Below are 27297 nucleotides of genomic sequence, written 5' to 3' on the forward strand. Positions count from 1 at the left end.
ATGGCCGACCGGCTCAAAATAAAATTCCTCAACCACATCAATTCCATAAACCCAGCCATCAAATTTACCACGGAGGTAGAAACGGATGGCATGCTACCTTTCTTGTATGTCTCAATCAAAGAGAGACCAGATGGCTCAATGAGCCATTCTTTCTACAGGAGAGTAACCCAGACTGACGGCTACCTAAAACCCGAATCCCAGCACCATCCATCCCGGAAGAATTCCCTCGTCAAAACGCTACACCACAGAGCTCAGTGCATCTCCGGCCACGAACGCCTGACCAGTGAACTCAAAACACGTACACCAAGCCCTCAAGGCGAATGGATTGTCTGACTACACAATCCGCAAAGTAGTGGTACCCCAAACTTTCGCAGTTCTTAAAAATTCTCTTTTCACACCATCAATATGTAAACTCCCCCCCCCCCCCCGCGCCAACCGGCATGTGCACCCGCATGTACACCATTCATCATGCTAAGTCGGCCAATCAAATGCTATTTTTTTACGCTAATTCCTTTGTCAAGGCACCTTGTTTCCTCGCACACAGCTTAAAGGTCGCGGTCTGAGCGTAGCTGTGTTTCACTCCAGCTCTGTCCTCGAGACAGCCCGGTCCCTTCAACTGATGAAGGCCGCTTGTGTTGTGGCCGAAACGTCGTGATTTTTGTTGTTTTATTTTTTTAACCTACGTGACTTTACCGAATAGAACCAAAGAGTACGTGAGGAAGGAGCCATCTGAGGATCCAATAAAAACCATCACCCTGCCATACATAGCAGGGGTAACCAAAAGTATTTCCAAAATCATGAACAAACACAAGATCCAGGTACGATTTAACACAGTACATAAAATTCGCGATCTGATCCCATCTGTGAAAGACAAGATTCCTGACATGCAATATCCCGGCGTCTACAAACTAAGCTGTGTCTGCAGTTACATTGGGGAAACTAAGCGACGTGTCTCGGACCGTGTTCGTGAGCAGAAGGCAGATTTGGTAACACGGTAGGACCAACGCTTCTACCGTGGCTGATGATTATTTTAATACTACGGCTGGCTCACACTAAGTTGATTTCTCTAAGACGATGGCCATCAACAAAGATTCGTTCATGAAGCCATCCATATACACAGCAGACACAATTTCAACCTGTGTATAGTGTAGAGTATGGTGTAGTGTATAGTGTAGTGTATAGTGTAGTGTATAGTGTAGTGTATAGTAGTGTATAGTGTAGTGTGTAGTGTACAGTGTATTGTATAGTGTAGAGTATAGTGTAGTGTATAGTGTAATGTATAGTGTAGTGTATAGTGTAGTGTATAGTATAGTGTAGTATATATAGTGTAGTGTATAGTGTAATGCATAGTGTAGTGTGTAGTGTAGTACACTAGCACATCACACTGGTGGGTTAGCGAGCCAAGCAACAACATTTGCACTCTGGATACCGTGACATTTCGCCAGCAATCACAACAACCAGCTTCATCGGGCAACAGCCACATTTGTGCATTTATTCATTCACACAATCTAACCCGGACGATATCGGCTCGCCGAAAACCAACAGCGTCAAACTACGAAAGTACCGCGGCATCGCGGGAGCGGCCGATGAAACTGGCCGGGCTCGGGGAGAAATAAAAAAACCGGGACGCTGACGTGGCGCAGGAAGGCTCACGGCGTTGTACGCGCCATCGTGACGCCGCCTGTCGCCCCGGTAAAACAATAATATAAACACGCGGAACTCCCTCACGGTGCCGGACGTCGTGACGGACCGTGCCGATGTCGCCGCTCGTTGACCCCCGGCCACGCGAGGGCGAATTTAAATTCTCCCCCCACCCCACCGCACCCCCCTATCCCTGGCTCCCTGGCACGACGCCCAGTCGCCTCCCGTCCAGCAGCACAACGCCGGGGGAAAGCGCTGGGAGGTGAGAGACCGTCGCGAAGACTAAAATAAAATAACAAAAACACTGCGTCCGGTTAACGGAGAGCTGTTTCGTAAAACAAAATTCCCACCCCCACCCCACCCAAAAAAAAAAGTGAAAAGCCAAACTCGGGGCACCGATTGTAACCGGCACGAGGCAAATATCCCCCAATGCTGAAAAACATCGCTCAGTTGGGATCAAACAACAACAACAAATCGTCTTGGTTCTTTCGGGGGGGGGGGGGGGTTCACCCGCTCGCGAAGCGACAAGCCCGGGCGTTTCCGCCGGCAACCACGTCAAGGTGGAGCGCGGCAAGGCGGAGCGCGGCAAGGTGGAGCACTCCAAGGTGGAGCACGGTAAGGCGGAGCACGGCAAGGTGGAGCACGGCAAGGTGGAGCACTCCAAGGTGGAGCACGGCAAGGTGGCGCACTCTCGCTCCTCCCCCCCCCCCACCCCGAGCCGCTTCTCAAAAATCTTCCTCCCTCGCCTCGTCGTCATCTTCGTCTGTGAAAACCTGCGGGGGTCGGAATAAATTAGAGAGACGGTGACCGACCCCACCCACCCCCCCCCCCCCCCTGGGGTGGCCAGAAGCGGATCACTCACTCAGCCTAAGCAGGAGCATCGGTGATGTGGGCGGACACTCGCTCACCGCTCGCTCGCTCACCGCTCACCGCTCGCTCGCTCACCGCTCACTCACCACCCAGTTCAACCAGCGTGCAACAGACGGCGGTGGTGGCAACTACATCTGTAGAACGTGAAGAACCAGTGGCATTTACATCTGTAGAACGTGAAGAACCAGTGGCATCTACATCTGCAGAGAGTGAAGAACCAGTGGCATCTACATCTGTAGAACGTGAAGAACCAGTGGCATCTACATCTCCAGAAGGTGAAGAACCAGTGGCATCTACATCTCCAAAAGGTGAAGAACCAGTGGCATCTACATCTGCAAAACGAGAAGAACCAGTGACATTAATATCAACAGAATACGAAAAAACAGTGACATGTACATCTGTATCACGTAAAGAACCAGTGGCATCTACATCTGCTGAACGTGAAGAACCAGTGGCATCTACATCTGCAGAGCGTGAAGAACCAGTGGCATCTACATCTGCAGAGCGTGAAGAACCAGTGGCATCTACATCTGCAGAACGTGAAGAGAACGTCAATAACCAGTGGCATCTCCATCTGCAGAACGTGAAGAACCAGTGGCATCTACATCTGCAGAACGTGAAGAACCAGTGGCATCTACATCTGCAGAGCGTGAAGAACCAGTGGGATCTACATCTGCAGAACGTGAAGAACCAGTGGCATCTACATCTGCAGAACGTGAAGAACCATTGGCATCTACATCTGCAGAGCGTGAAGAACCAGTGTCATCTACATCTGCAGAACGTGAAGAATCAGCGGCATCTACATCTGCAGAGCGTGAAGAACCAGCGGCATCTACATCTGTAGAACGTGAAGAACCAGTGGCATCTACATCTGCAGAGCGTGAAGAACCAGTGGCATCTACATCTGCAGAACGTGAAGAACCAGTGGCATCTACATCTGCAGAGCGTGAAGAACCAGTGGCATCTACATCTGCAGAAGATAATGAGCTTTGGGTCTCCATGTGAGTCTATGGGTCTCTGTGTGAGTAGTCTATGGGTCTCGGTGTGATGAGTCTATAGGTCTCTGTGTGAGTCTATGGGTCTCTGTGTGAGTAGTCTATGGGTGGCTGTGTGATGAGTCTATGGGTCTCTGTGTGAGTCTATGGGTCTCTCTGTGAGTAGTCTATGGGTCTCTGTGTGAGTAGTCTATGGGTGTCTGTGTGAGTAGTCTATGGGTGTCTGTGTGATGAGTCTATGGGTCTCTGTGTGAGTCTATGGGTCTCTGTGTGAGTAGTCTATGGGTCTCTGTGTGAGTCTATGGGTGTCTGTGTGAGTCTATGGGTCTCTGTGTGAGTAGCCTATGGGTCTCTGTGTCAGTCTATGGGTGTCTGTGTGATGAGTCTATGGGTGTCTGTGTGAGTAGTCTATGGGTCTCTGTGTGAGTAGTCTATGGGTGTCTGTGTGGTGAGTCTATGGGTCTCTGTGTGAGTAGTCTATGGGTCTCTATGTGAGTAGTCTATGGGTCTCGGTGTGATGAGTCTATGGGTCTCTGTGTGAGTCTATGGCTCTCTGTGTGAGTAGTCTATGGGTGTCTGTGTGATGAGTCTATGGGTCTCTGTGTGAGTAGTCTATGGGTCTCTGTGTGATGAGTCTATGGGTCTCTGTGTGAGTAGTCTATGGGTCTCTGTGTGAGTAGTCTATGGGTGTCTGTGTAAGTAGTCTATGGGTGTCTGTGTGAGTAGTCTATGGGTCTCTGTGTAAGTAGTCTATGGGTCTCTGTGTGAGTAGTCTATGGGTGTCTGTGTGAGTAGTCTATGGGTGTCTGTGTGAGTAGTCTATGGGTCTCTGTGTAAGTAGTCTATGGGTCTCTGTGTGATGAGTCTATGGGTCTCTGTGTGAGTAGTCTATGGGTCTCTGTGTGATGAGTCTATGGGTCTCTGTGTGAGTAGTCTATGGGTGTCTGTGTGAGTAGTCTATGGGTGTCTGTGTGATGAGTCTATGGGTCTCTGTGTGAGTAGTCTATGGGTGTCTGTGTGATGAGTCTATGGGTCTCTGTGTGAGTAGTCTATGGGTCTCTGAGTGAGTAGTCTATGGTGTCTGTGTGATGAGTCCATGGGTCTCTGTGTGAGTAGTCTATGGGTGTCTGTGTGAGTAGTCTATGGGTCTCAGTGTGAGTCTATGGGTCTCTGTGTGATGAGTCTATGGGTGTCTGTGTGAGTCTATGGGTCTCTGTGTGAGTAGACTATGGGTCTCTGTGTGAGTCTATGGGTCTCTGTGTGAGTCTATGGGTCTCTGTGTGATGAGTCTATGGGTCTCTGTGTGAGTAGTCTATGGGTGTCTGTGTGATGAGTCTATGGGTCTCTGTGTGAGTAGTCTATGGGTGTCTGTGTGAGTAGTCTATGGGTGTCTGTGTGAGTAGTCTATGGGTCTCAGTGTGAGTCTATGGGTCTCTGTGTGAGTAGTCTATGGGTGTCTGTGTGATGAGTCTATGGGTCTCTGTGTGAGTAGTCTATGGGTGACTGTGTGAGTAGTCTATGGGTGTCTGTGTGAGTAGTCTATGGGTCTCAGTGTGAGTCTATGGGTCTCTGTGTGATGAGTCTATGGGTCTCTGTGTGAGTACTCTATGGGTGTCTGTGTGATGAGTCTATGCGTCTCTGTGTGAGTAATCTATGGGTCTCTGTGTGAGTAGTCTATGAGTGTCTGTGTGAGTAGTCTATGGGTCTCTGTGTAAGTAGTCTATGGGTCTCTTTGTGAGTAGTCTATGGGTGTCTGTGTGAGTAGTCTATGGGTCTCTGTGTAAATATTTTATGGGTGTCTGTGTGAGTAGTCCATGGGTCTCTGTGTGAGTAGTCTATGGGTCTCTGTGTGATGAGTCTATGGGTCTCTGTGTGAGTATTCTATGGGTCTCTGTGTGAGTAGTCTATGGGTCTCTGTGTGAGTCTATGGGTCTGTGAGTGAGTAGTCTATGGGTGTCTGTGTGAGTAGTCTATGGGTCTCTGTGTGAGTCTATGGGTCTCTGTGTGAGTAGTCTATGGGTCTCTGTGTGAGTAGTCTATGGGTCTCTGTGTGAGTAGTCTATGGGTGTCTGTGTGAGTAGTCTATGGGTCTCTGTGTGATGAGTCTATGGGTCTCTGTGTGAGTAGTCTATGGGTCTCTGTGTGAGTAGTCTATGGGTGTCTGTGTGAGTAGTCTATGGGTGTCTGTGTGAGTAGTCTATGGGTCTCTGTGTGAGTAGTCTATGGGTCTCTGTGTGAGTAGTCTATGGGTGTCTGTGTGAGTAGTCTATGGGTGTCTGTGTGAGTAGTCTATGGGTCTCTGTGTGAGTAGTCTATGGGTGTCTGTGTGAGTAGTCTATGGGTCTCTGTGTGATGAGTCTATGGGTCTCTGTGTGAGTAGTCTATGGGTCTCTGTGTGAGTAGTCTATGGGTCTCTGTGTGAGTAGTCTATGGGTGTCTGTGTGAGTAGTCTATGGGTGTCTGTGTGAGTAGTCTATGGGTCTCTGTGTGAGTAGTCTATGGGTGTCTGTGTGAGTAGTCTATGGGTGTCTGTGTGAGTAGTCTATGGGTCTCTGTGTAAGTAGTATATGGGTCTCTGTGTGATGAGTCTATGGGTCTCTGTGTGAGTAGTCTATGGGTGTCTGTGTGATGAGTCTATGGGTCTCTGTGTGAGTAGTCTATGGGTGTCTGTGTGATGAGTCTATGGGTCTCTGTGTGAGTAGTCTATGGGTCTCTGAGTGAGTAGTCTATGGTGTCTGTGTGATGAGTCCATGGGTCTCTGTGTGAGTAGTATATGGGTGTCTGTGTGAGTCTATGGGTCTCTGTGTGAGTAGACTATGGGTCTCTGTGTGAGTCTATGGGTCTCTGTGTGAGTCTATGGGTCTCTGTGTGATGAGTCTATGGGTCTCTGTGTGAGTAGTCTATGGGTGTCTGTGTGATGAGTCTATGGGTCTCTGTGTGAGTAGTCTATGGGTGTCTGTGTGAGTAGACTATGGGTGTCTGTGTGAGCAGTCTATGGGTGTCTGTGTGAGTAGTCTATGGGTGTGTGTGTGAGTAGTCTATGGGTCTCTGTGTAAATATTCTATGGGTGTCTGTGTGAGTAGTCCATGGGTCTCTGTGTGAGTAGTCTATGGGTCTCTGTGTGATGAGTCTATGGGTCTCTGTGTGAGTATTCTATGGGTCTCTGTGTGAGTAGTCTATGGGTCTCTGTGTGAGTCTATGGGTCTGTGAGTGAGTAGTCTATGGGTGTCTGTGTGAGTAGTCTATGGGTGTCTGTGTGAGTAGTCTATGGGTCTCTGTGTGAGTCTATGGGTCTCTGTGTGAGTAGTCTATGGGTCTCTGTGTGAGTAGTCTATGGGTGTCTCTGTGAGTAGTCTATGGGTTTCTGTGTGAGTAGTCTATGGGTCTCTGTGTGAGTAGTCTATGGGTGTCTGTGTGAGTAGTCTATGGGTCTCTGTGTAAGTAGTCTATGGGTCTCTGTGTGAGTAGTCTATGGGTATCTGTGTGAGTAGTCTATGGGTGTCTGTGTGAGTAGTCTATGGGTCTCTGTGTGAGTAGTCTATGGGTCTCTGTGTGATGAGTCTATGGGTCTCTGTGTGAGTATTCTATGGGTCTCTGTGTGAGTAGTCTATGGGTCTCTGTGTGAGTCTATGGGTCTCTGAGTGAGTAGTCTATGGGTGTCTGTGTGAGTAGTCTATGGGTCTCTGTGTGAGTCTATGGGTCTCTGTGTGAGTAGTCTATGGGTCTCTGTGTGAGTAGTTTATGGGTCTCTGTGTGAGTAGTCTATGGGTGTCTATGTGAGTAGTCTATGGGTCTCTGTGTGATGAGTCTATGGGTCTCTGTGTGAGTAGTCTATGGGTCTCTGTGTGAGTAGTCTATGGGTCTCTGTGTGAGTAGTCTATGGGTGTCTGTGTGAGTAGTCTATGGGTGTCTGTGTGAGTAGTCTATGGGTCTCTGTGTAAGTAGTCTATGGGTCTCTGTGTGAGTAGTCTATGGGTGTCTGTGTGAGTAGTCTATGGGTGTCTGTGTGAGTAGTCTATGGGTCTCTGTGTGAGTAGTCTATGGGTGTCTGTGTGAGTAGTCTATGGGTCTCTGTGTGAGTAGTCTATGGGTGTCTGTGTGAGTAGTCTATGGGTCTCTGTGTAAGTAGTCTATGGGTCTCTGTGTGAGTAGTCTATGGGTGTCTGTGTGAGTAGTCTATGGGTGTCTGTGTGAGTAGTCTATGGGTCTCTGTGTAAGTAGTCTATGGGTCTCTGTGTGATGAGTCTATGGGTCTCTGTGTGAGTAGTCTATGGGTCTCTGTGTGATGAGTCTATGGGTCTCTGTGTGAGTAGTCTATGGGTGTCTGTGTGATGAGTCTATGGGTCTCTGTGTGAGTAGTCTATGGATGTCTGTGTGATGAGTCTATGGGTCTCTGTGTGAGTAGTCTATGGGTCTCTGAGTGAGTAGTCTATGGTGTCTGTGTGATGAGTCCATGGGTCTCTGTGTGAGTAGTCTATGGGTGTCTGTGTGAGTCTATGGGTCTCTGTGTGAGTAGACTATGGGTCTCTGTGTGAGTCTATGGGTCTCTGTGTGAGTCTATGGGTCTCTGTGTGATGAGTCTATGGGTCTCTGTGTGAGTAGTCTATGGGTGTCTGTGTGATGAGTCTATGGGTCTCTGTGTGAGTAGTCTATGGGTGTCTGTGTGAGTAGTCTATGGGTGTCTGTGTGAGTAGTCTATGGGTCTCAGTGTGAGTCTATGGGTCTCTGTGTGAGTAGTCTATGGGTGTCTGTGTGATGAGTCTATGGGTCTCTGTGTGAGTAGTCTATGGGTGACTGTGTGCGTAGTCTATGGGTGTCTGTGTGAGTAGTCTATGGGTCTCAGTGTGAGTCTATGGGTCTCTGTGTGATGAGTCTATGGGTCTCTGTGTGAGTAGTCTATGGGTGTCTGTGTGATGAGTCTATGCGTCTCTGTGTGAGTAATCTATGGGTCTCTGTGTGAGTAGTCTATGGGTCTCTGTGTGAGTAGTCTATGGGTCTCTGTGTAAGTAGTCTATGGGTCTCTTTGTGAGTAGTCTATGGGTGTCTGTGTGAGTAGTCTATGGGTGTCTGTGTGAGTAGTCTATGGGTCTCTGTGTAAATATTCTATGGGTGTCTGTGTGAGTAGTCCATGGGTCTCTGTGTGAGTAGTCTATGGGTCTCTGTGTGATGAGTCTATGGGTCTCTGTGTGAGTATTCTATGGGTCTCTGTGTGAGTAGTCTATGGGTCTCTGTGTGAGTCTATGGGTCTCTGAGTGAGTAGTCTATGGGTGTCTGTGTGAGTAGTTTATGGGTCTCTGTGTGAGTCTATGGGTCTCTGTGTGAGTAGTCTATGGGTCTCTTTGTGAGTAGTCTATGGGTCTCTGTGTGAGTAGTCTATGGGTGTCTGTGTGAGTAGTCTATGGGTCTCTGTGTGATGAGTCTATGGGTCTCTGTGTGAGTAGTCTATGGGTCTCTGTGTGAGTAGTCTATGGGTCTCTGTGTGAGTAGTCTATGGGTGTCTGTGTGAGTAGTCTATGGGTGTCTGTGTGAGTAGTCTATGGGTCTCTGTGTAAGTAGTCTATGGGTCTCTGTGTGAGTAGTCTATGGGTGTCTGTGTGAGTAGTCTATGGGTGTCTGTGTGAGTAGTCTATGGGTCTCTGTGTGAGTAGTCTATGGGTGTCTGTGTGAGTAGGCTATGGGTCTCTGTGTGATGAGTCTATGGGTCTCTGTGTGAGTAGTCTATGGGTCTCTGTGTGAGTAGTCTATGGGTCTCTGTGTGAGTAGTCTATGGGTGTCTGTGTGAGTAGTCTATGGGTGTCTGTGTGAGTAGTCTATGGGTCTCTGTGTAAGTAGTCTATGGGTCTCTGTGTGAGTAGTCTATGGGTGTCTGTGTGAGTAGTCTATGGGTGTCTGTGTGAGTAGTCTATGGGTCTCTGTGTAAGTAGTCTATGGGTCTCTGTGTGATGAGTCTATGGGTCTCTGTGTGAGTAGTCTATGGGTCTCTGTGTGATGAGTCTATGGGTCTCTGTGTGAGTAGTCTATGGGTGTCTGTGTGATGAGTCTATGGGTCTCTGTGTGAGTAGTCTATGGGTGTCTGTGTGATGAGTCTATGGGTCTCTGTGTGAGTAGTCTATGGGTCTCTGAGTGAGTAGTCTATGGTGTCTGTGTGATGAGTCCATGGGTCTCTGTGTGAGTAGTCTATGGGTGTCTGTGTGAGTCTATGGGTCTCTGTGTGAGTAGACTATGGGTCTCTGTGTGAGTCTATGGGTCTCTGTGTGAGTCTATGGGTCTCTGTGTGATGAGTCTATGGGTCTCTGTGTGAGTAGTCTATGGGTGTCTGTGTGATGAGTCTATGGGTCTCTGTGTGAGTAGTCTATGGGTGTCTGTGTGAGTAGTCTATGGGTGTCTGTGTGAGTAGTCTATGGGTCTCAGTGTGAGTCTATGGGTCTCTGTGTGAGTAGTCTATGGGTGTCTGTGTGATGAGTCTATGGGTCTCTGTGTGAGTAGTCTATGGGTGACTGTGTGAGTAGTCTATGGGTGTCTGTGTGAGTAGTCTATGGGTCTCAGTGTGAGTCTATGGGTCTCTGTGTGATGAGTCTATGGGTCTCTGTGTGAGTAGTCTATGGGTGTCTGTGTGATGAGTCTATGTGTCTCTGTGTGAGTAATCTATGGGTCTCTGTGTGAGTAGTCTATGAGTGTCTGTGTGAGTAGTCTATGGGTCTCTGTGTAAGTAGTCTATGGGTATCTTTGTGAGTAGTCTATGGGTGTCTGTGTGAGTAGTCTATGGGTGTCTGTGTGAGTAGTCTATGGGTCTCTGTGTAAATATTCTATGGGTGTCTGTGTGAGTAGTCCATGGGTTTCTGTGTGAGTAGTCTATGGGTCTCTGTGTGAGTAGTCTATGGGTGTCTGTGTGAGTAGTCTATGGGTCTCTGTGTAAGTAGTCTATGGGTCTCTGTGTGAGTAGTCTATGGGTGTCTGTGTGAGTAGTCTATGGGTGTCTGTGTGAGTAGTCTATGGGTCTCTGTGTGAGTAGTCTATGGGTCTCTGTGTGATGAGTCTATGGGTCTCTGTGTGAGTATTCTATGGGTCTCTGTGTGAGTAGTCTATGGGTCTCTGTGTGAGTCTATGGGTCTCTGAGTGAGTAGTCTATGGGTGTCTGTGTGAGTAGTCTATGGGTCTCTGTGTGAGTCTATGGGTCTCTGTGTGAGTAGTCTATGGGTCTCTGTGTGAGTAGTTTATGGGTCTCTGTGTGAGTAGTCTATGGGTGTCTATGTGAGTAGTCTATGGGTCTCTGTGTGATGAGTCTATGGGTCTCTGTGTGAGTAGTCTATGGGTCTCTGTGTGAGTAGTCTATGGGTCTCTGTGTGAGTAGTCTATGGGTGTCTGTGTGAGTAGTCTATGGGTGTCTGTGTGAGTAGTCTATGGGTCTCTGTGTAAGTAGTCTATGGGTCTCTGTGTGAGTAGTCTATGGGTGTCTGTGTGAGTAGTCTATGGGTGTCTGTGTGAGTAGTCTATGGGTCTCTGTGTGAGTAGTCTATGGGTGTCTGTGTGAGTAGTCTATGGGTCTCTGTGTGAGTAGTCTATGGGTGTCTGTGTGAGTAGTCTATGGGTCTCTGTGTAAGTAGTCTATGGGTCTCTGTGTGAGTAGTCTATGGGTGTCTGTGTGAGTAGTCTATGGGTGTCTGTGTGAGAAGTCTATGGGTCTCTGTGTAAGTAGTCTATGGGTCTCTGTGTGATGAGTCTATGGGTCTCTGTGTGAGTAGTCTATGGGTCTCTGTGTGATGAGTCTATGGGTCTCTGTGTGAGTAGTCTATGGGTGTCTGTGTGATGAGTCTATGGGTCTCTGTGTGAGTAGTCTATGGATGTCTGTGTGATGAGTCTATGGGTCTCTGTGTGAGTAGTCTATGGGTCTCTGAGTGAGTAGTCTATGGTGTCTGTGTGATGAGTCCATGGGTCTCTGTGTGAGTAGTCTATGGGTGTCTGTGTGAGTCTATGGGTCTCTGTGTGAGTAGACTATGGGTCTCTGTGTGAGTCTATGGGTCTCTGTGTGAGTCTATGGGTCTCTGTGTGATGAGTCTATGGGTCTCTGTGTGAGTAGTCTATGGGTGTCTGTGTGATGAGTCTATGGGTCTCTGTGTGAGTAGTCTATGGGTGTCTGTGTGAGTAGTCTATGGGTGTCTGTGTGAGTAGTCTATGGGTCTCAGTGTGAGTCTATGGGTCTCTGTGTGAGTAGTCTATGGGTGTCTGTGTGATGAGTCTATGGGTCTCAGTGTGAGTCTATGGGTCTCTGTGTGAGTAGTCTATGGGTGTCTGTGTGATGAGTCTATGGGTCTCTGTGTGAGTAGTCTATGGGTGACTGTGTGCGTAGTCTATGGGTGTCTGTGTGAGTAGTCTATGGGTCTCAGTGTGAGTCTATGGGTCTCTGTGTGAGTAGTCTATGGGTGTCTGTGTGATGAGTCTATGGGTCTCTGTGTGAGTAGTCTATGGGTGACTGTGTGCGTAGTCTATGGGTGTCTGTGTGAGTAGTCTATGGGTCTCAGTGTGAGTCTATGGGTCTCTGTGTGATGAGTCTATGGGTCTCTGTGTGAGTAGTCTATGGGTGTCTGTGTGATGAGTCTATGCGTCTCTGTGTGAGTAATCTATGGGTCTCTGTGTGAGTAGTCTATGAGTGTCTGTGTGAGTAGTCTATGGGTCTCTGTGTAAGTAGTCTATGGGTCTCTTTGTGAGTAGTCTATGGGTGTCTGTGTGAGTAGTCTATGGGTGTCTGTGTGAGTAGTCTATGGGTCTCTGTGTAAGTAGTCTATGGGTCTCTGTGTGAGTCTATGGGTCTCTGTGTGATGAGTCTATGGGTCTCTGTGTGAGTAGTCTATGGGTGTCTGTGTGATGAGTCTATGGGTCTCTGTGTGATGAGTCTATGGGTCTCTGTGTGAGTAGTCTATGGGTGTCTGTGTGAGTAGTCTATGGGTGTCTGTGTGAGTAGTCTATGGGTCTCAGTGTGAGTCTATGGGTCTCTGTGTGAGTAGTCTATGGGTGTCTGTGTGATGAGTCTATGGGTCTCTGTGTGAGTAGTCTATGGGTGACTGTGTGAGTAGTCTATGGGTGTCTGTGTGAGTAGTCTATGGGTCTCAGTGTGAGTCTATGGGTCTCTGTGTGATGAGTCTATGGGTCTCTGTGTGAGTAGTCTATGGGTGTCTGTGTGATGAGTCTATGTGTCTCTGTGTGAGTAATCTATGGGTCTCTGTGTGAGTAGTCTATGAGTGTCTGTGTGAGTAGTCTATGGGTCTCTGTGTAAGTAGTCTATAGGTCTCTTTGTGAGTAGTCTATGGGTGTCTGTGTGAGTAGTCTATGGGTGTCTGTGTGAGTAGTCTATGGGTCTCTGTGTAAATATTCTATGGGTGTCTGTGTGAGTAGTCCATGGGTTTCTGTGTGAGTAGTCTATGGGTCTCTGTGTGAGAAGTCTATGGGTGTCTGTGTGAGTAGTCTATGGGTCTCTGTGTAAGTAGTCTATGGGTCTCTGTGTGAGTAGTCTATGGGTGTCTGTGTGAGTAGTCTATGGGTGTCTGTGTGAGTAGTCTATGGGTCTCTGTGTGAGTAGTCTATGGGTCTCTGTGTGATGAGTCTATGGGTCTCTGTGTGAGTATTCTATGGGTCTCTGTGTGAGTAGTCTATGGGTCTCTGTGTGAGTCTATGGGTCTCTGAGTGAGTAGTCTATGGGTGTCTGTGTGAGTAGTCTATGGGTCTCTGTGTGAGTCTATGGGTCTCTGTGTGAGTAGTCTATGGGTCTCTGTGTGAGTAGTTTATGGGTCTCTGTGTGAGTAGTCTATGGGTGTCTATGTGAGTAGTCTATGGGTCTCTGTGTGATGAGTCTATGGGTCTCTGTGTGAGTAGTCTATGGGTCTCTGTGTGAGTAGTCTATGGGTCTCTGTGTGAGTAGTCTATGGGTGTCTGTGTGAGTAGTCTATGGGTGTCTGTGTGAGTAGTCTATGGGTCTCTGTGTAAGTAGTCTATGGGTCTCTGTGTGAGTAGTCTATGGGTGTCTGTGTGAGTAGTCTATGGGTGTCTGTGTGAGTAGTCTATGGGTCTCTGTGTGAGTAGTCTATGGGTGTCTGTGTGAGTAGTCTATGGGTCTCTGTGTGAGTAGTCTATGGGTGTCTGTGTGAGTAGTCTATGGGTCTCTGTGTAAGTAGTCTATGGGTCTCTGTGTGAGTAGTCTATGGGTGTCTGTGTGAGTAGTCTATGGGTGTCTGTGTGAGTAGTCTATGGGTCTCTGTGTAAGTAGTCTATGGGTCTCTGTGTGATGAGTCTATGGGTCTCTGTGTGAGTAGTCTATGGGTCTCTGTGTGATGAGTCTATGGGTCTCTGTGTGAGTAGTCTATGGGTGTCTGTGTGATGAGTCTATGGGTCTCTGTGTGAGTAGTCTATGGATGTCTGTGTGATGAGTCTATGGGTCTCTGTGTGAGTAGTCTATGGGTCTCTGAGTGAGTAGTCTATGGTGTCTGTGTGATGAGTCCATGGGTCTCTGTGTGAGTAGTCTATGGGTGTCTGTGTGAGTCTATGGGTCTCTGTGTGAGTAGACTATGGGTCTCTGTGTGAGTCTATGGGTCTCTGTGTGAGTCTATGGGTCTCTGTGTGATGAGTCTATGGGTCTCTGTGTGAGTAGTCTATGGGTGTCTGTGTGATGAGTCTATGGGTCTCTGTGTGAGTAGTCTATGGGTGTCTGTGTGAGTAGTCTATGGGTGTCTGTGTGAGTAGTCTATGGGTCTCAGTGTGAGTCTATGGGTCTCTGTGTGAGTAGTCTATGGGTGTCTGTGTGATGAGTCTATGGGTCTCTGTGTGAGTAGTCTATGGGTGACTGTGTGCGTAGTCTATGGGTGTCTGTGTGAGTAGTCTATGGGTCTCAGTGTGAGTCTATGGGTCTCTGTGTGATGAGTCTATGGGTCTCTGTGTGAGTAGTCTATGGGTGTCTGTGTGATGAGTCTATGCGTCTCTGTGTGAGTAATCTATGGGTCTCTGTGTGAGTAGTCTATGAGTGTCTGTGTGAGTAGTCTATGGGTCTCTGTGTAAGTAGTCTATGGGTCTCTTTGTGAGTAGTCTATGGGTGTCTGTGTGAGTAGTCTATGGGTGTCTGTGTGAGTAGTCTATGGGTCTCTGTGTAAATATTCTATGGGTGTCTGTGTGAGTAGTCCATGGGTCTCTGTGTGAGTAGTCTATGGGTCTCTGTGTGATGAGTCTATGGGTCTCTGTGTGAGTATTCTATGGGTCTCTGTGTGAGTAGTCTATGGGTCTCTGTGTGAGTCTATGGGTCTCTGAGTGAGTAGTCTATGGGTGTCTGTGTGAGTAGTCTATGGGTCTCTGTGTGAGTCTATGGGTCTCTGTGTGAGTAGTCTATGGGTCTCTTTGTGAGTAGTCTATGGGTCTCTGTGTGAGTAGTCTATGGGTGTCTGTGTGAGTAGTCTATGGGTCTCTGTGTGATGAGTCTATGGGTCTCTGTGTGAGTAGTCTATGGGTCTCTGTGTGAGTAGTCTATGGGTCTCTGTGTGAGTAGTCTATGGGTGTCTGTGTGAGTAGTCTATGGGTGTCTGTGTGAGTAGTCTATGGGTCTCTGTGTAAGTAGTCTATGGGTCTCTGTGTGAGTAGTCTATGGGTGTCTGTGTGAGTAGTCTATGGGTGTCTGTGTGAGTAGTCTATGGGTCTCTGTGTGAGTAGTCTATGGGTGTCTGTGTGAGTAGGCTATGGGTCTCTGTGTGATGAGTCTATGGGTCTCTGTGTGAGTAGTCTATGGGTCTCTGTGTGAGTAGTCTATGGGTCTCTGTGTGAGTAGTCTATGGGTGTCTGTGTGAGTAGTCTATGGGTCTCTGAGTGAGTAGTCTATGGTGTCTGTGTGATGAGTCCATGGGTCTCTGTGTGAGTAGTCTATGGGTGTCTGTGTGAGTCTATGGGTCTCTGTGTGAGTAGACTATGGGTCTCTGTGTGAGTCTATGGGTCTCTGTGTGAGTCTATGGGTCTCTGTGTGATGAGTCTATGGGTCTCTGTGTGAGTAGTCTATGGGTGTCTGTGTGATGAGTCTATGGGTCTCTGTGTGAGTAGTCTATGGGTGTCTGTGTGAGTAGTCTATGGGTGTCTGTGTGAGTAGTCTATGGGTCTCAGTGTGAGTCTATGGGTCTCTGTGTGAGTAGTCTATGGGTGTCTGTGTGATGAGTCTATGGGTCTCTGTGTGAGTAGTCTATGGGTGACTGTGTGAGTAGTCTATGGGTGTCTGTGTGAGTAGTCTATGGGTCTCAGTGTGAGTCTATGGGTCTCTGTGTGATGAGTCTATGGGTCTCTGTGTGAGTAGTCTATGGGTGTCTGTGTGATGAGTCTATGTGTCTCTGTGTGAGTAATCTATGGGTCTCTGTGTGAGTAGTCTATGAGTGTCTGTGTGAGTAGTCTATGGGTCTCTGTGTAAGTAGTCTATGGGTCTCTTTGTGAGTAGTCTATGGGTGTCTGTGTGAGTAGTCTATGGGTGTCTGTGTGAGTAGTCTATGGGTCTCTGTGTAAATATTCTATGGGTGTCTGTGTGAGTAGTCCATGGGTCTCTGTGTGAGTAGTCTATGGGTCTCTGTGTGATGAGTCTATGGGTCTCTGTGTGAGTAGTCTATGGGTGACTGTGTGAGTAGTCTATGGGTGTCTGTGTGAGTAGTCTATGGGTCTCAGTGTGAGTCTATGGGTCTCTGTGTGATGAGTCTATGGGTCTCTGTGTGAGTAGTCTATGGGTGTCTGTGTGATGAGTCTATGTGTCTCTGTGTGAGTAATCTATGGGTCTCTGTGTGAGTAGTCTATGAGTGTCTGTGTGAGTAGTCTATGGGTCTCTGTGTAAGTAGTCTATGGGTCTCTTTGTGAGTAGTCTATGGGTGTCTGTGTGAGTAGTCTATGGGTCTCTGTGTAAATATTCTATGGGTGTCTGTGTGAGTAGTCCATGGGTCTCTGTGTGAGTAGTCTATGGGTCTCTGTGTGATGAGTCTATGGGTCTCTGTGTGAGTATTCTATGGGTCTCTGTGTGAGTAGTCTATGGGTCTCTGTGTGAGTAGTCTATGGGTGTCTGTGTGAGTAGTCTATGGGTCTCTGTGTAAGTAGTCTATGGGTCTCTGTGTGATGAGTCTATGGGTCTCTGTGTGAGTAGTCTATGGGTCTCTGTGTGATGAGTCTATGGGTCTCTGTGTGAGTAGTCTATGGGTGTCTGTGTGATGAGTCTATGGGTCTCTGTGTGAGTAGTCTATGGATGTCTGTGTGATGAGTCTATGGGTCTCTGTGTGAGTAGTCTATGGGTCTCTGAGTGAGTAGTCTATGGTGTCTGTGTGATGAGTCCATGGGTCTCTGTGTGAGTAGTCTATGGGTGTCTGTGTGAGTCTATGGGTCTCTGTGTGAGTAGACTATGGGTCTCTGTGTGAGTCTATGGGTCTCTGTGTGAGTCTATGGGTCTCTGTGTGATGAGTCTATGGGTCTCTGTGTGAGTAGTCTATGGGTGTCTGTGTGATGAGTCTATGGGTCTCTGTGTGAGTAGTCTATGGGTGTCTGTGTGAGTAGTCTATGGGTGTCTGTGTGAGTAGTCTATGGGTCTCAGTGTGAGTCTATGGGTCTCTGTGTGAGTAGTCTATGGGTGTCTGTGTGATGAGTCTATGGGTCTCTGTGTGAGTAGTCTATGGGTGACTGTGTGCGTAGTCTATGGGTGTCTGTGTGAGTAGTCTATGGGTCTCAGTGTGAGTCTATGGGTCTCTGTGTGATGAGTCTATGGGTCTCTGTGTGAGTAGTCTATGGGTGTCTGTGTGATGAGTCTATGCGTCTCTGTGTGAGTAATCTATGGGTCTCTGTGTGAGTAGTCTATGAGTGTCTGTGTGAGTAGTCTATGGGTCTCTGTGTAAGTAGTCTATGGGTCTCTTTGTGAGTAGTCTATGGGTGTCTGTGTGAGTAGTCTATGGGTGTCTGTGTGAGTAGTCTATGGGTCTCTGTGTAAATATTCTATGGGTGTCTGTGTGAGTAGTCCATGGGTCTCTGTGTGAGTAGTCTATGGGTCTCTGTGTGATGAGTCTATGGGTCTCTGTGTGAGTATTCTATGGGTCTCTGTGTGAGTAGTCTATGGGTCTCTGTGTGAGTCTATGGGTCTCTGAGTGAGTAGTCTATGGGTGTCTGTGTGAGTAGTCTATGGGTCTCTGTGTGAGTCTATGGGTCTCTGTGTGAGTAGTCTATGGGTCTCTTTGTGAGTAGGCTATGGGTCTCTGTGTGAGTAGTCTATGGGTGTCTGTGTGAGTAGTCTATGGGTCTCTGTGTGATGAGTCTATGGGTCTCTGTGTGAGTAGTCTATGGGTCTCTGTGTGAGTAGTCTATGGGTCTCTGTGTGAGTAGTCTATGGGTGTCTGTGTGAGTAGTCTATGGGTGTCTGTGTGAGTAGTCTATGGGTCTCTGTGTAAGTAGTCTATGGGTCTCTGTGTGAGTAGTCTATGGGTGTCTGTGTGAGTAGTCTATGGGTGTCTGTGTGAGTAGTCTATGGGTCTCTGTGTGAGTAGTCTATGGGTGTCTGTGTGAGTAGGCTATGGGTCTCTGTGTGATGAGTCTATGGGTCTCTGTGTGAGTAGTCTATGGGTCTCTGTGTGAGTAGTCTATGGGTCTCTGTGTGAGTAGTCTATGGGTGTCTGTGTGAGTAGTCTATGGGTCTCTGAGTGAGTAGTCTATGGTGTCTGTGTGATGAGTCCATGGGTCTCTGTGTGAGTAGTCTATGGGTGTCTGTGTGAGTCTATGGGTCTCTGTGTGAGTAGACTATGGGTCTCTGTGTGAGTCTATGGGTCTCTGTGTGAGTCTATGGGTCTCTGTGTGATGAGTCTATGGGTCTCTGTGTGAGTAGTCTATGGGTGTCTGTGTGATGAGTCTATGGGTCTCTGTGTGAGTAGTCTATGGGTGTCTGTGTGAGTAGTCTATGGGTGTCTGTGTGAGTAGTCTATGGGTCTCAGTGTGAGTCTATGGGTCTCTGTGTGAGTAGTCTATGGGTGTCTGTGTGATGAGTCTATGGGTCTCTGTGTGAGTAGTCTATGGGTGACTGTGTGAGTAGTCTATGGGTGTCTGTGTGAGTAGTCTATGGGTCTCAGTGTGAGTCTATGGGTCTCTGTGTGATGAGTCTATGGGTCTCTGTGTGAGTAGTCTATGGGTGTCTGTGTGATGAGTCTATGTGTCTCTGTGTGAGTAATCTATGGGTCTCTGTGTGAGTAGTCTATGAGTGTCTGTGTGCGTAGTCTATGGGTCTCTGTGTAAGTAGTCTATGGGTCTCTTTGTGAGTAGTCTATGGGTGTCTGTGTGAGTAGTCTATGGGTGTCTGTGTGAGTAGTCTATGGGTCTCTGTGTAAATATTCTATGGGTGTCTGTGTGAGTAGTCCATGGGTCTCTGTGTGAGTAGTCTATGGGTCTCTGTGTGATGAGTCTATGGGTCTCTGTGTGAGTAGTCTATGGGTGACTGTGTGAGTAGTCTATGGGTGTCTGTGTGAGTAGTCTATGGGTCTCAGTGTGAGTCTATGGGTCTCTGTGTGATGAGTCTATGGGTCTCTGTGTGAGTAGTCTATGGGTGTCTGTGTGATGAGTCTATGTGTCTCTGTGTGAGTAATCTATGGGTCTCTGTGTGAGTAGTCTATGAGTGTCTGTGTGAGTAGTCTATGGGTCTCTGTGTAAGTAGTCTATGGGTCTCTTTGTGAGTAGTCTATGGGTGTCTGTGTGAGTAGTCTATGGGTGTCTGTGTGAGTAGTCTATGGGTCTCTGTGTGAGTAGTCTATGGGTCTCTGTGTGATGAGTCTATGGGTCTCTGTGTGAGTATTCTATGGGTCTCTGTGTGAGTAGTCTATGGGTCTCTGTGTGAGTCTATGGGTCTCTGAGTGAGTAGTCTATGGGTGTCTGTGTGAGTAGTCTATGGGTCTCTGTGTGAGTCTATGGGTCTCTGTGTGAGTAGTCTATGGGTCTCTGTGTGAGTAGTCTATGGGTGTCTGTGTGAGTAGTCTATGGGTCTCTGTGTGAGTAGTCTATGGGTGTCTGTGTGAGTAGTCTATGGGTGTCTGTGTGAGTCTATGGGTCTCTGTGTGAGTAGTCTATGGGTGTCTGTGTGAGTAGTCTATGGGTGTCTGTGTGAGTAGTCTATGGGTCTCTGTGTGAGTAGTCTATGGGTGTCTGTGTGAGTAGTCTATGGATCTCTGTGTGAGTAGTCTATGGGTGTCTGTGTGAGTAGTCTATGGGTGTCTGTGTGAGTAGTCTATGGGTGTCTGTGTGAGTAGTCTATGGGTTTCTGTGTGAGTAGTCTATGGGTCTCTGTGTGAGTAGTCTATGGGTGTCTGTGTGAGTAGTCGATGGGTCTCTGTGTGATGAGTCTATGGGTCTCTGTGTGAGTAGTCTATGGGTCTCTGTGTGAGTAGTCTATGGGTCTCTGTATGAGTAGTCTATGAGTCTCTGTGTGAGTCTATGGGTCTCTGTGTGAGTAGTCTATGGGTCTCTGTGTGAGTAGTCTATGGGTCTCTGCGTGAGTAGTCTATGGGTCTCTGCATGATGAGTCTATGGGTCTCTGCGTGGGGCAGTGTCAATCCTCACCGATGACAGAGAGGTTGACCCTCCCCTCGAAGTTGTCGTGGGGGAAGGTGGCCACGTGGCAGAGGAAGAGGCCCCCGTCGCCAGCCCGCACGTCCAGCAGCTCCAGCGAGACGTCGCCGGGAGGCCCCCCAACGCGGAACCGCAGTCGGCCCGCGAGGGACGAGTTGGAGTACGCCGTGCCGTGCAGCGGGCTGAGTGCGGCCAAATTGGCCCCCGCCCAGACGTTGCCACTGGAGGCCTTCAGCCAGTTGGCCTGCACCACCACCACGGCCGCACCCCACAGGACGCAGCGCAGCAGCGCCACCTTCTGGCCGACCACCGCCGTGACCTGGCCGTCCGTGTCGACACCCACACGAGGGGCTGGGTGGGAAGACAACACAGAGACCCATAGACTACTCATAGAGACCCATAGACTACTCATAGAGACCCATAGACTACTCATAGAGACCCATAAACTACTCACACAGACACCCATAGACTACTCACAGAGACCCATAGACTACTCATAGAGACCCATAGACTACTCACGCAGAGTCCCATAGACGACTCAGAGACCCACAAGACTACTCACGCAGAGATCCATAGAGTACTCATAGAGACCCATAGACTATCTTCTTTGGTAATTTCGATATAGTCACGTAGAATGAGAATAAAATAATAAATTGATAAAATAACACAATAATATTCTTACGACGTATCGGCCACAACACAAGCGGCCATCATCAGGTGAAGGGACGAGACTGTCTGGAGGACAGCGCTGGTCTGAGCGTGGCTGTGTTCGCTCCAGCGCTGTCCTCGTGTTCGCTCCAGCGCTGTCCTCCAGACAGTCTCGTCCCTTCACCTGATGAAGGCCGCTTGTGTTGTGGCCGAAACGTCGTGAGAATATTATTGTGTTATTTTATTTTATCAATTTATTTTATTCTCATTCTACGTGGTGACTTTACCGAAAGAACCAAAGATGAATCCTTGCAGTCACGAAAGCTTTAAATCGAAATCCGTAGACTACTCATAGAAACTCATAGACTACTCACGCAGAGTTCCATAGACCACTCAGAGACCCACAAGACTACTCACACAGAGACCCATAGAACACTCATAGAGATCCACAAGACTACTCACACAGAGACCCACTTCACACGCACAAAAATACCTCTCACTCATTCACCCAGCCACCCACTCACCCACGGTGCTGTGTGGTGGAGGGACGGAGACACACGACAGTGGAGACCACTCCCCTGCCTTCCACCGTGGCAAGTCGGCTACCATTCTCACGCGGACGCAGTACTCATCCTCGCGTCCCGGCAGAAGCATCATTCGGTGTTGGTACCGGCATCCGATGAAGCGCTCCTGGCAGTAAGCATCATCATCATCAGTAGTAGCAGCAGTAGTAGTAGCAGCAACAGCATCATCATCAGTAGTAGTAGCATCATCAGTAGTAGTGTCATTGGTAGTATCATCATCATCAGTAGCAGCATCGCCACCCACCCACTCAACCACGCACATCTCCCGCCACAACCTCCCGACCCCCGTCACAACTCCCGCAATCTCTCACCGTGAGTTGAACGCCGCCTCTTGTCGAAATGTCAACCTGATGGTGGAACTTCACGTCGTGCGACACCAGCGCCCTCCACCCCCGCCCGACGGAGACCAACAACGACAGCTTCCGCACCTCCGGCTCTCCGTCGACCACCGCCTCCAACTCCCCAGCCACCCCAGGACCACCGTCATCACGGCGGTCATCGTCACCGCCGTCACGGTCATCGTCATCGCCGTCGTCGTTGTCGCTGTAGCCATCATCGTCGTTGTCTTCATCGTCACCCACAACACCGCACTCCTCATCCTCATCCTCACCACCATCGCCCTCCTCCTCCTCCTCCCCCCGCGTCAGTTTGTCGAGCCTCAGGGTGAACGACGGAGCGCTGAGCACAGCTGAGACACGGGAGAGGGGGGGTCATGGCGAGGGATGTTTGTGTGATCTCTCCCTGTCCTACAGAGTGAGTGAGTGAGTGGAGTTTGTGTGATCTCCCCCTGTCCTACAGAGTGTGTGAGTGGAGTTTGTGTGATCTCCCCCTGTCCTACAGAGTGTGTGAGTGGAGTTTGTGTGATCTCCCCCTGTTCTACAGAGTGAGTGGAGTTTGTGTGATCTCCCCCTGTCCTACAGAGTGTGTGAGTGGAGTTTGTGTGATCTCCCCCTGTCCTACAGAGTGTGTGGAGTTTGTGTGATCTCCCCCTGTTCTACAGAGTGTGTGAGTGGAGTTTGTGTGATCTCCCCCTGTCCTACAGAGTGTGTGGAGTTTGTGTGATCTCCCCCTGTCCTACAGAGCGAGTGGAGTTTGTGTGATCTCCCCCTGTCCTACAGAGTGAGTGGAGTTTGTGTGATCTCCCCCTGTCCTACAGAGTGAGTGGAGTTTGTGTGATCTCCCCCTGTTCTACAGTGTGAGTGGAGTTTGTGTGATCTCCCCCTGTTCTACAGAGTGAGCGAATGGAGTTTGTGTGATCTCTCCCTGCCCTACAGAGTGTGTGGAGTTTGTGTGATCTCCCCCTGTCCTACAGAGCGAGTGGAGTTTGTGTGATCTCCTCCTGTCCTACAGTGAGTGGAGTTTGTGTGATCTCCCCTGTCCTACAGAGTGAGTGGAGTTTGTATGATCTCCCCCTGTTCTACAGAGTGAGTGGAGTTTGTGTGATCTCCCCCTGTTCTACAGAGTGAGTGAGTGGAGTTTGTGTGATCTCCCCCTGTCCTACAGAGTGAGTGAGTGGAGTTTGTGTGATCTCCCCCTGTTCTACAGAGTGTGTGAGTGGAGTTTGTGTGATCTCTCCCTTTCTTACAGAGTGAGTGAGTGGACTTTGTGTGATCTCCCCCTGTCCTACAGAGTGAGTGGAGTTTGTGTGATCTCCCCTTGTACTACAGAGTGAGTGGAGTTTGTATGATCACCCCCTGTTCTACAGAGTAAGTGGAGTTTGTGTGATCTCCCCCTGTTCTACAGAGTGTGTGAGTGGAGTTTGTGTGATCTTCCCCTGTCCTACAGAGTGAGTGAGTGGAGTTTGTATGATCACCCCCTGTCCTACAGAGTGAGTGAATGGACTTCGTGTGATCTCCCCCTGTTTTATAGAGTGAGTGGAGTTTGTGTGATCTCCCCCTGTCCTACAGAGTGAGTGGAGTTTATGTGATCTCCCCCTGTCCTACAGAGTGAGTGAGTGGAGTTTGTGTGATCTCTCCCTGTTCTACAGTGTGTGAGTGGAGTTTGTGTGATCTCCCCCTGTCCTACAGAGTGTGTGGAGTTTGTGTGATCTCCCCCTGTTCTACAGTGTGAGTGGAGTTTGTGTGATCTCCCCCTGTCCTACAGAGTGTGTGGAGTTTGTGTGATCTCCCTCTGTCCTACAGAGTGAGTGGAGTTTGTGCGATCTCCCCCTGTTCTACAGAGTGTGTGAGTGGAGTTTGTGTGATCTCCCCCTGTCCTACAGAGTGTGTGAGTGGAGTTTGTGTGATCTCCCCCTGTCCTACAGAGCGAGTGGAGTTTGTGTGATCTCCCCCTGTCCTACAGAGTGAGTGGAGTTTGTGTGATCTCCCCCTGTCCTACAGAGTGAGTGAGTGGAGTTTGTGTGATCTCCCCCTGTCCTACAGAGTGAGTGTGTGGAGTTTGTGTGATCTCCCCCTGTTCTACAGAGTGAGTGGAGTTTGTGTGATCTCCCCCTGTCCTACAGAGTGAGTGGAGTTTGTGTGATCTCCCCCTGTCCTACAGAGTGAGTGAGTGGAGTTTGTGTGATCTCCCCCTGTCCTACAGAGTGAGTGAGTGGAGTTTGTGTGATCTCCCCCTGTCCTACAGAGTGTGTGAGTGGAGTTTGTGTGATCTCCCCCTGTCCAACAGAGTGAGTGAGTGGAGTTTGTGTGATCTTCCCCTGTCCTACAGAGTGAGTGGAGTTTGTATGATCTCCCCCTGTTCTACAGAGTGAGTGGAGTTTGTGTGATCTCCCCCTGTCCTACAGAGTGAGTGGAGTTTGTGTGATCTCCCCCTGTTCTATAGAGTGAGTTAGTGGAGTTCGTGTGATCTCCCCCTGTCCTACAGAGTGAGTGAGTGGAGTTTGTGTGATCTCCCCCTGTCCTACAGAGTGAGTGGAGTTTGTGTGATCTCCCCCTGTCCTACAGAGTGAGTGGAGTTTGTGTGATCTCCCCCTGTCCTACAGAGTGAGTGAGTGGAGTTTGTGTGATCTCTCCCTGTCCTACAGAGTGAGTGAGTGGAGTTTGTGTGATCTCCCCTGTCCTACAGAGTGAGTGGAGTTTGTGTGATCTCCCCCTGTCCTACAGAGTGAGTGGAGTTTATCTCCCCCTCTCCTACAGAGTGAGTGGAGTTTGTGTGATCTCTCCCTGTCCTACAGTGAGTGAATGAGTGAGTGGAGTTTGTATGATCTCCCCCTGTCCTACAGAGTGAGTGAGTGGAGTTTGTGTGATCTCCCCCTGTGCTACAGAGTGAGTGAGTGGAGTTTGTGTGATCTCCCCCTGTCCTACAGAGTGAGTGGAGTTTGTGTGATCTCCCCCTGTCCTACAGAGTGAGTGAGTGGAGTTTGTGTGATCTCCCCCTGTGCTACAGAGTGAGTGAGTGGAGTTTGTGTGATCTCCCCCTGTCCTACAGAGTGAGTGAGTGGAGTTTGTGTGATCTCCCCCTGTGCTACAGAGTGAGTGAGTGGAGTTTGTGTGATCCCCCCCTGTCCTACAGAGTGAGTGAGTGGAGTTTGTGTGATCTCCCCTTGTGAGCCGAAGACACACACACAGGCAGAAAGAGTCACAGACATACACAGCGACACACACAGACAAAGATGACAAAGATCCTCCGTGTAGCCTGAAAAAGACCATTGGGGCAAGTGCTGTTAGTGAGCACCAGACAGACACGGACAAAGGGAGACACAGAGAGACACAGAGAGACACACACACACAGAGACACAGAGAGAGAGACACAGAGAGACACACACACAGAGACACAGAGAGAGACACACACACAGAGACACAGAGAGAGACACACACACACAGAGACACAGGCATATGTACAATCTCGTGCCACTCACTTTCCATCAAGGGCAGGACCACAACCGCGACCCAGGGTGAGGATCGTGACGGCGAGGATAAGAAGGAGAATCTCACACGGAGGAGGTAGCGGTCACCGGGATCGTCCAGCGCCGAGGAGACGTCGCACCGTGTCTCCGTTGTTGCAGCGCAGACGGTCTGCCAGCGGGCTCGTCTGAAGCTGCGCAGACAGAGACACAGGGAGGAGTGGTGAGGGTGGTGAGGAGCCAGTGGGTGAGAGAGACGTGTGTGTGTGAGTGAGTGGGTTGGTGGATGAGTGGGTTGGTGAGTGAGTGGGTGAGTGGGTTGGTGAGTGGGTGAATGGGTTGGTGAGTGAGTGGGTGAATGGGTGAGTGGGTGATTGAGTGGGTGAGTGAGTGGGTTGGTGAGTGAGTGGGTTGGTGAGTGGGTTGGTGAGTGAGTGGGTGGGTGAGTGGGTTGGTGAGTGAGTGGGTGAGTGGGTAAGTTGGTTGGTGAGTGAGTGGGTGAGTGGGTTGGTGAGTGGGTTGGTGAGTGAGTGGGTAAGTGAGTGGGTAAGTGAGTGGGTTAGTGAGTGGGTGAGTGGGTTGGTGAGTGAGTGGCTGAGTGAGTGAGCATCTCACAGTTTGCTCTGAACTCTGTATGTAACATTCAGGTACGTTGAGTTGGTCGTGGTCGTGGTGGTCGAGTTGATAGTTAAAGGATCAACAAGTGGGGGTCTATCCCCTCCATCCCCACTGGGAGCCGCTTCAACGGGGTCCCAGCAAAGGGTCGCCAGGAGGTCTCGAGACTCCAAACGAACATTCAGTGGGAACAGCGGAGCTGGGCAGATGGGGAAAAAACACTCAAGAGTGCGCTAACCACTGCACCACCACTCCTCACACACACACAGTGCGCTATCCACTGCACCACCACTCCCCACACACACACAGTGCGCTAACCACTGCACCACCACTCCACACTCACACAGTGCGCTAACCACTGCACCACCACTCCCCACTCACACTCACACAGTGCGATAACCACTGCACCACCACTCCCCCCACAATCACAACCTGGCACCCGATTTATCGACCATCTCGGGCTCTGCTCACCGTGGCTGCTGCACGTGACGAGGTGGTGGAGGAGGAGGAGAGGCAGGATGAAGGGGAAGAGTAGGCCAAGTTTGTAGAGTTTCGACATCGCCATTAACCCCACACGCAGCCACGCACCCGCCTCACCCAAGTCACGTGCTGAGGAAATCGATTCAAGGTTAAATTAAAAACTCGGATCGATTCCTGTGGGGATAACAAATGCGAATCGATAGTGGTCAAAAATGTAGCCGATGGCATCGATCCACATTGGGACTGCATTGGAATTGACGTTGGTCGTGAGTGTAAAATGGAATCGAATACATTTTCGATAACATGGGAATTGATTATGGCGATTTGTTCTAATAACATAGGAATCGATCTAGCTAGGGATTTAAAGCGCATAAAATCGAATCCCATTGGGATACCTACCATGAGAATCGATTGTGTTAGAAAAGGAGAGCGTTTAGAATCGATTCCTATTGAGAATGAATCAGAATCAGAAAGGGTTTTATTCGCCATGAAAGTTCACACCGACACGGAATTTACTTTGGCAGGATGGTGCATACATTCAACATATAGGAATCTAAAATCTTAAATAAGTTTTAAACAAGTCTTACTATAATAATAAGGGTTAAAAGTCTAACTAACGCCAAGGGGCTGAATTATATAAAATTGAATAAATATCGAATATAAAATAGCTTTAAGATATAATTTAAAAATAAAAAATACAAATAGGTTAACATAGTTAATATCGGCAAGGTGTCATTATGTAGATAAAATGTTAAAATCAGTGTTAGCCCTTGGCCTCGTTTAACAGGCCAGCAGCAGATGGGAAGAAACTGTTTTTATGGCGTGAGGTTTTGGTCCTGATGGACCGAAGCCTTCTGCCGGAGGGGAGTAGCTGAAACAGAGAGTGTCCAGGGTGGGAGAAATCGGCCACAATCTTCCTCGCTCGCCTCATGGACCTTGTCGTGTGCAGGTCCTCGAGGGTTGGTAGATTGCAGGCAATTACCTTCTCAGCAGTGTGGATGATACGCTGCAGTCTGCTCTTGTCCTTGGCAGTGGCAGCAGCATACCAGACGGTTATGGAGGAGGTGAGGATGGATTCAAT

At 49.0% G+C, this 27297-nt stretch overlaps 1 protein-coding gene across 2 annotated transcripts; it reads right to left on the reverse strand.

Annotated features, from left to right (window-relative positions):
* Positions 1-1466: 1466 nt before the first annotated feature.
* On the reverse strand, positions 1467-26361 carry LOC142920240 (uncharacterized). Of its 2 annotated transcripts, none has more exons than XM_076062743.1 (8): positions 26208-26361; positions 25737-25935; positions 25137-25315; positions 21631-22007; positions 21260-21425; positions 20079-20438; positions 2677-2843; positions 1467-2414 (listed from the first exon to the last, which is right to left on the reverse strand). In XM_076062743.1, exons 1-8 carry the CDS (start codon positions 26299-26301, stop codon positions 2367-2369), a joined length of 1590 nt encoding a protein of 529 aa, XP_075918858.1. In that variant the 5' UTR covers positions 26302-26361; the 3' UTR covers positions 1467-2366. The 2 variants fall into 2 exon arrangements, with proteins under 2 accessions (XP_075918858.1, XP_075918857.1); XM_076062742.1 differs by having other exon boundaries at positions 2598-2843.
* Between the last annotated feature and the right edge of the window lie 936 nt (positions 26362-27297).

The sequence above is a fragment of the Petromyzon marinus genome, unplaced genomic scaffold (genome assembly GCF_048934315.1).
Source record: "Petromyzon marinus isolate PM22_M1 ecotype Great Lakes invasive population unplaced genomic scaffold, UKy_Petmar_22M1.pri1.0 PM_G_Scaffold_7, whole genome shotgun sequence".
NCBI lineage: Eukaryota > Metazoa > Chordata > Hyperoartia > Petromyzontiformes > Petromyzontidae > Petromyzon > Petromyzon marinus.

Coding starts and splice junctions, on each gene's coding strand:
- LOC142920240 (XM_076062742.1), bottom strand. CDS start 26,301: ATGGCGATGTCGAAACTCTACAAACTTGGCCTACTCTTCCCCTTCATC. Junction 25,936..26,207: donor CGTCACGTGCAGCAGCCACG/GTGAGCAGAGCC, acceptor CCATCTGCCCAG/CTCCGCTGTTCCCACTGAAT. Junction 2,415..2,597: donor CACGCTGGTTGAACTGGGTG/GTGAGTGAGCGG, acceptor CGACCCCCGCAG/GTTTTCACAGACGAAGATGA.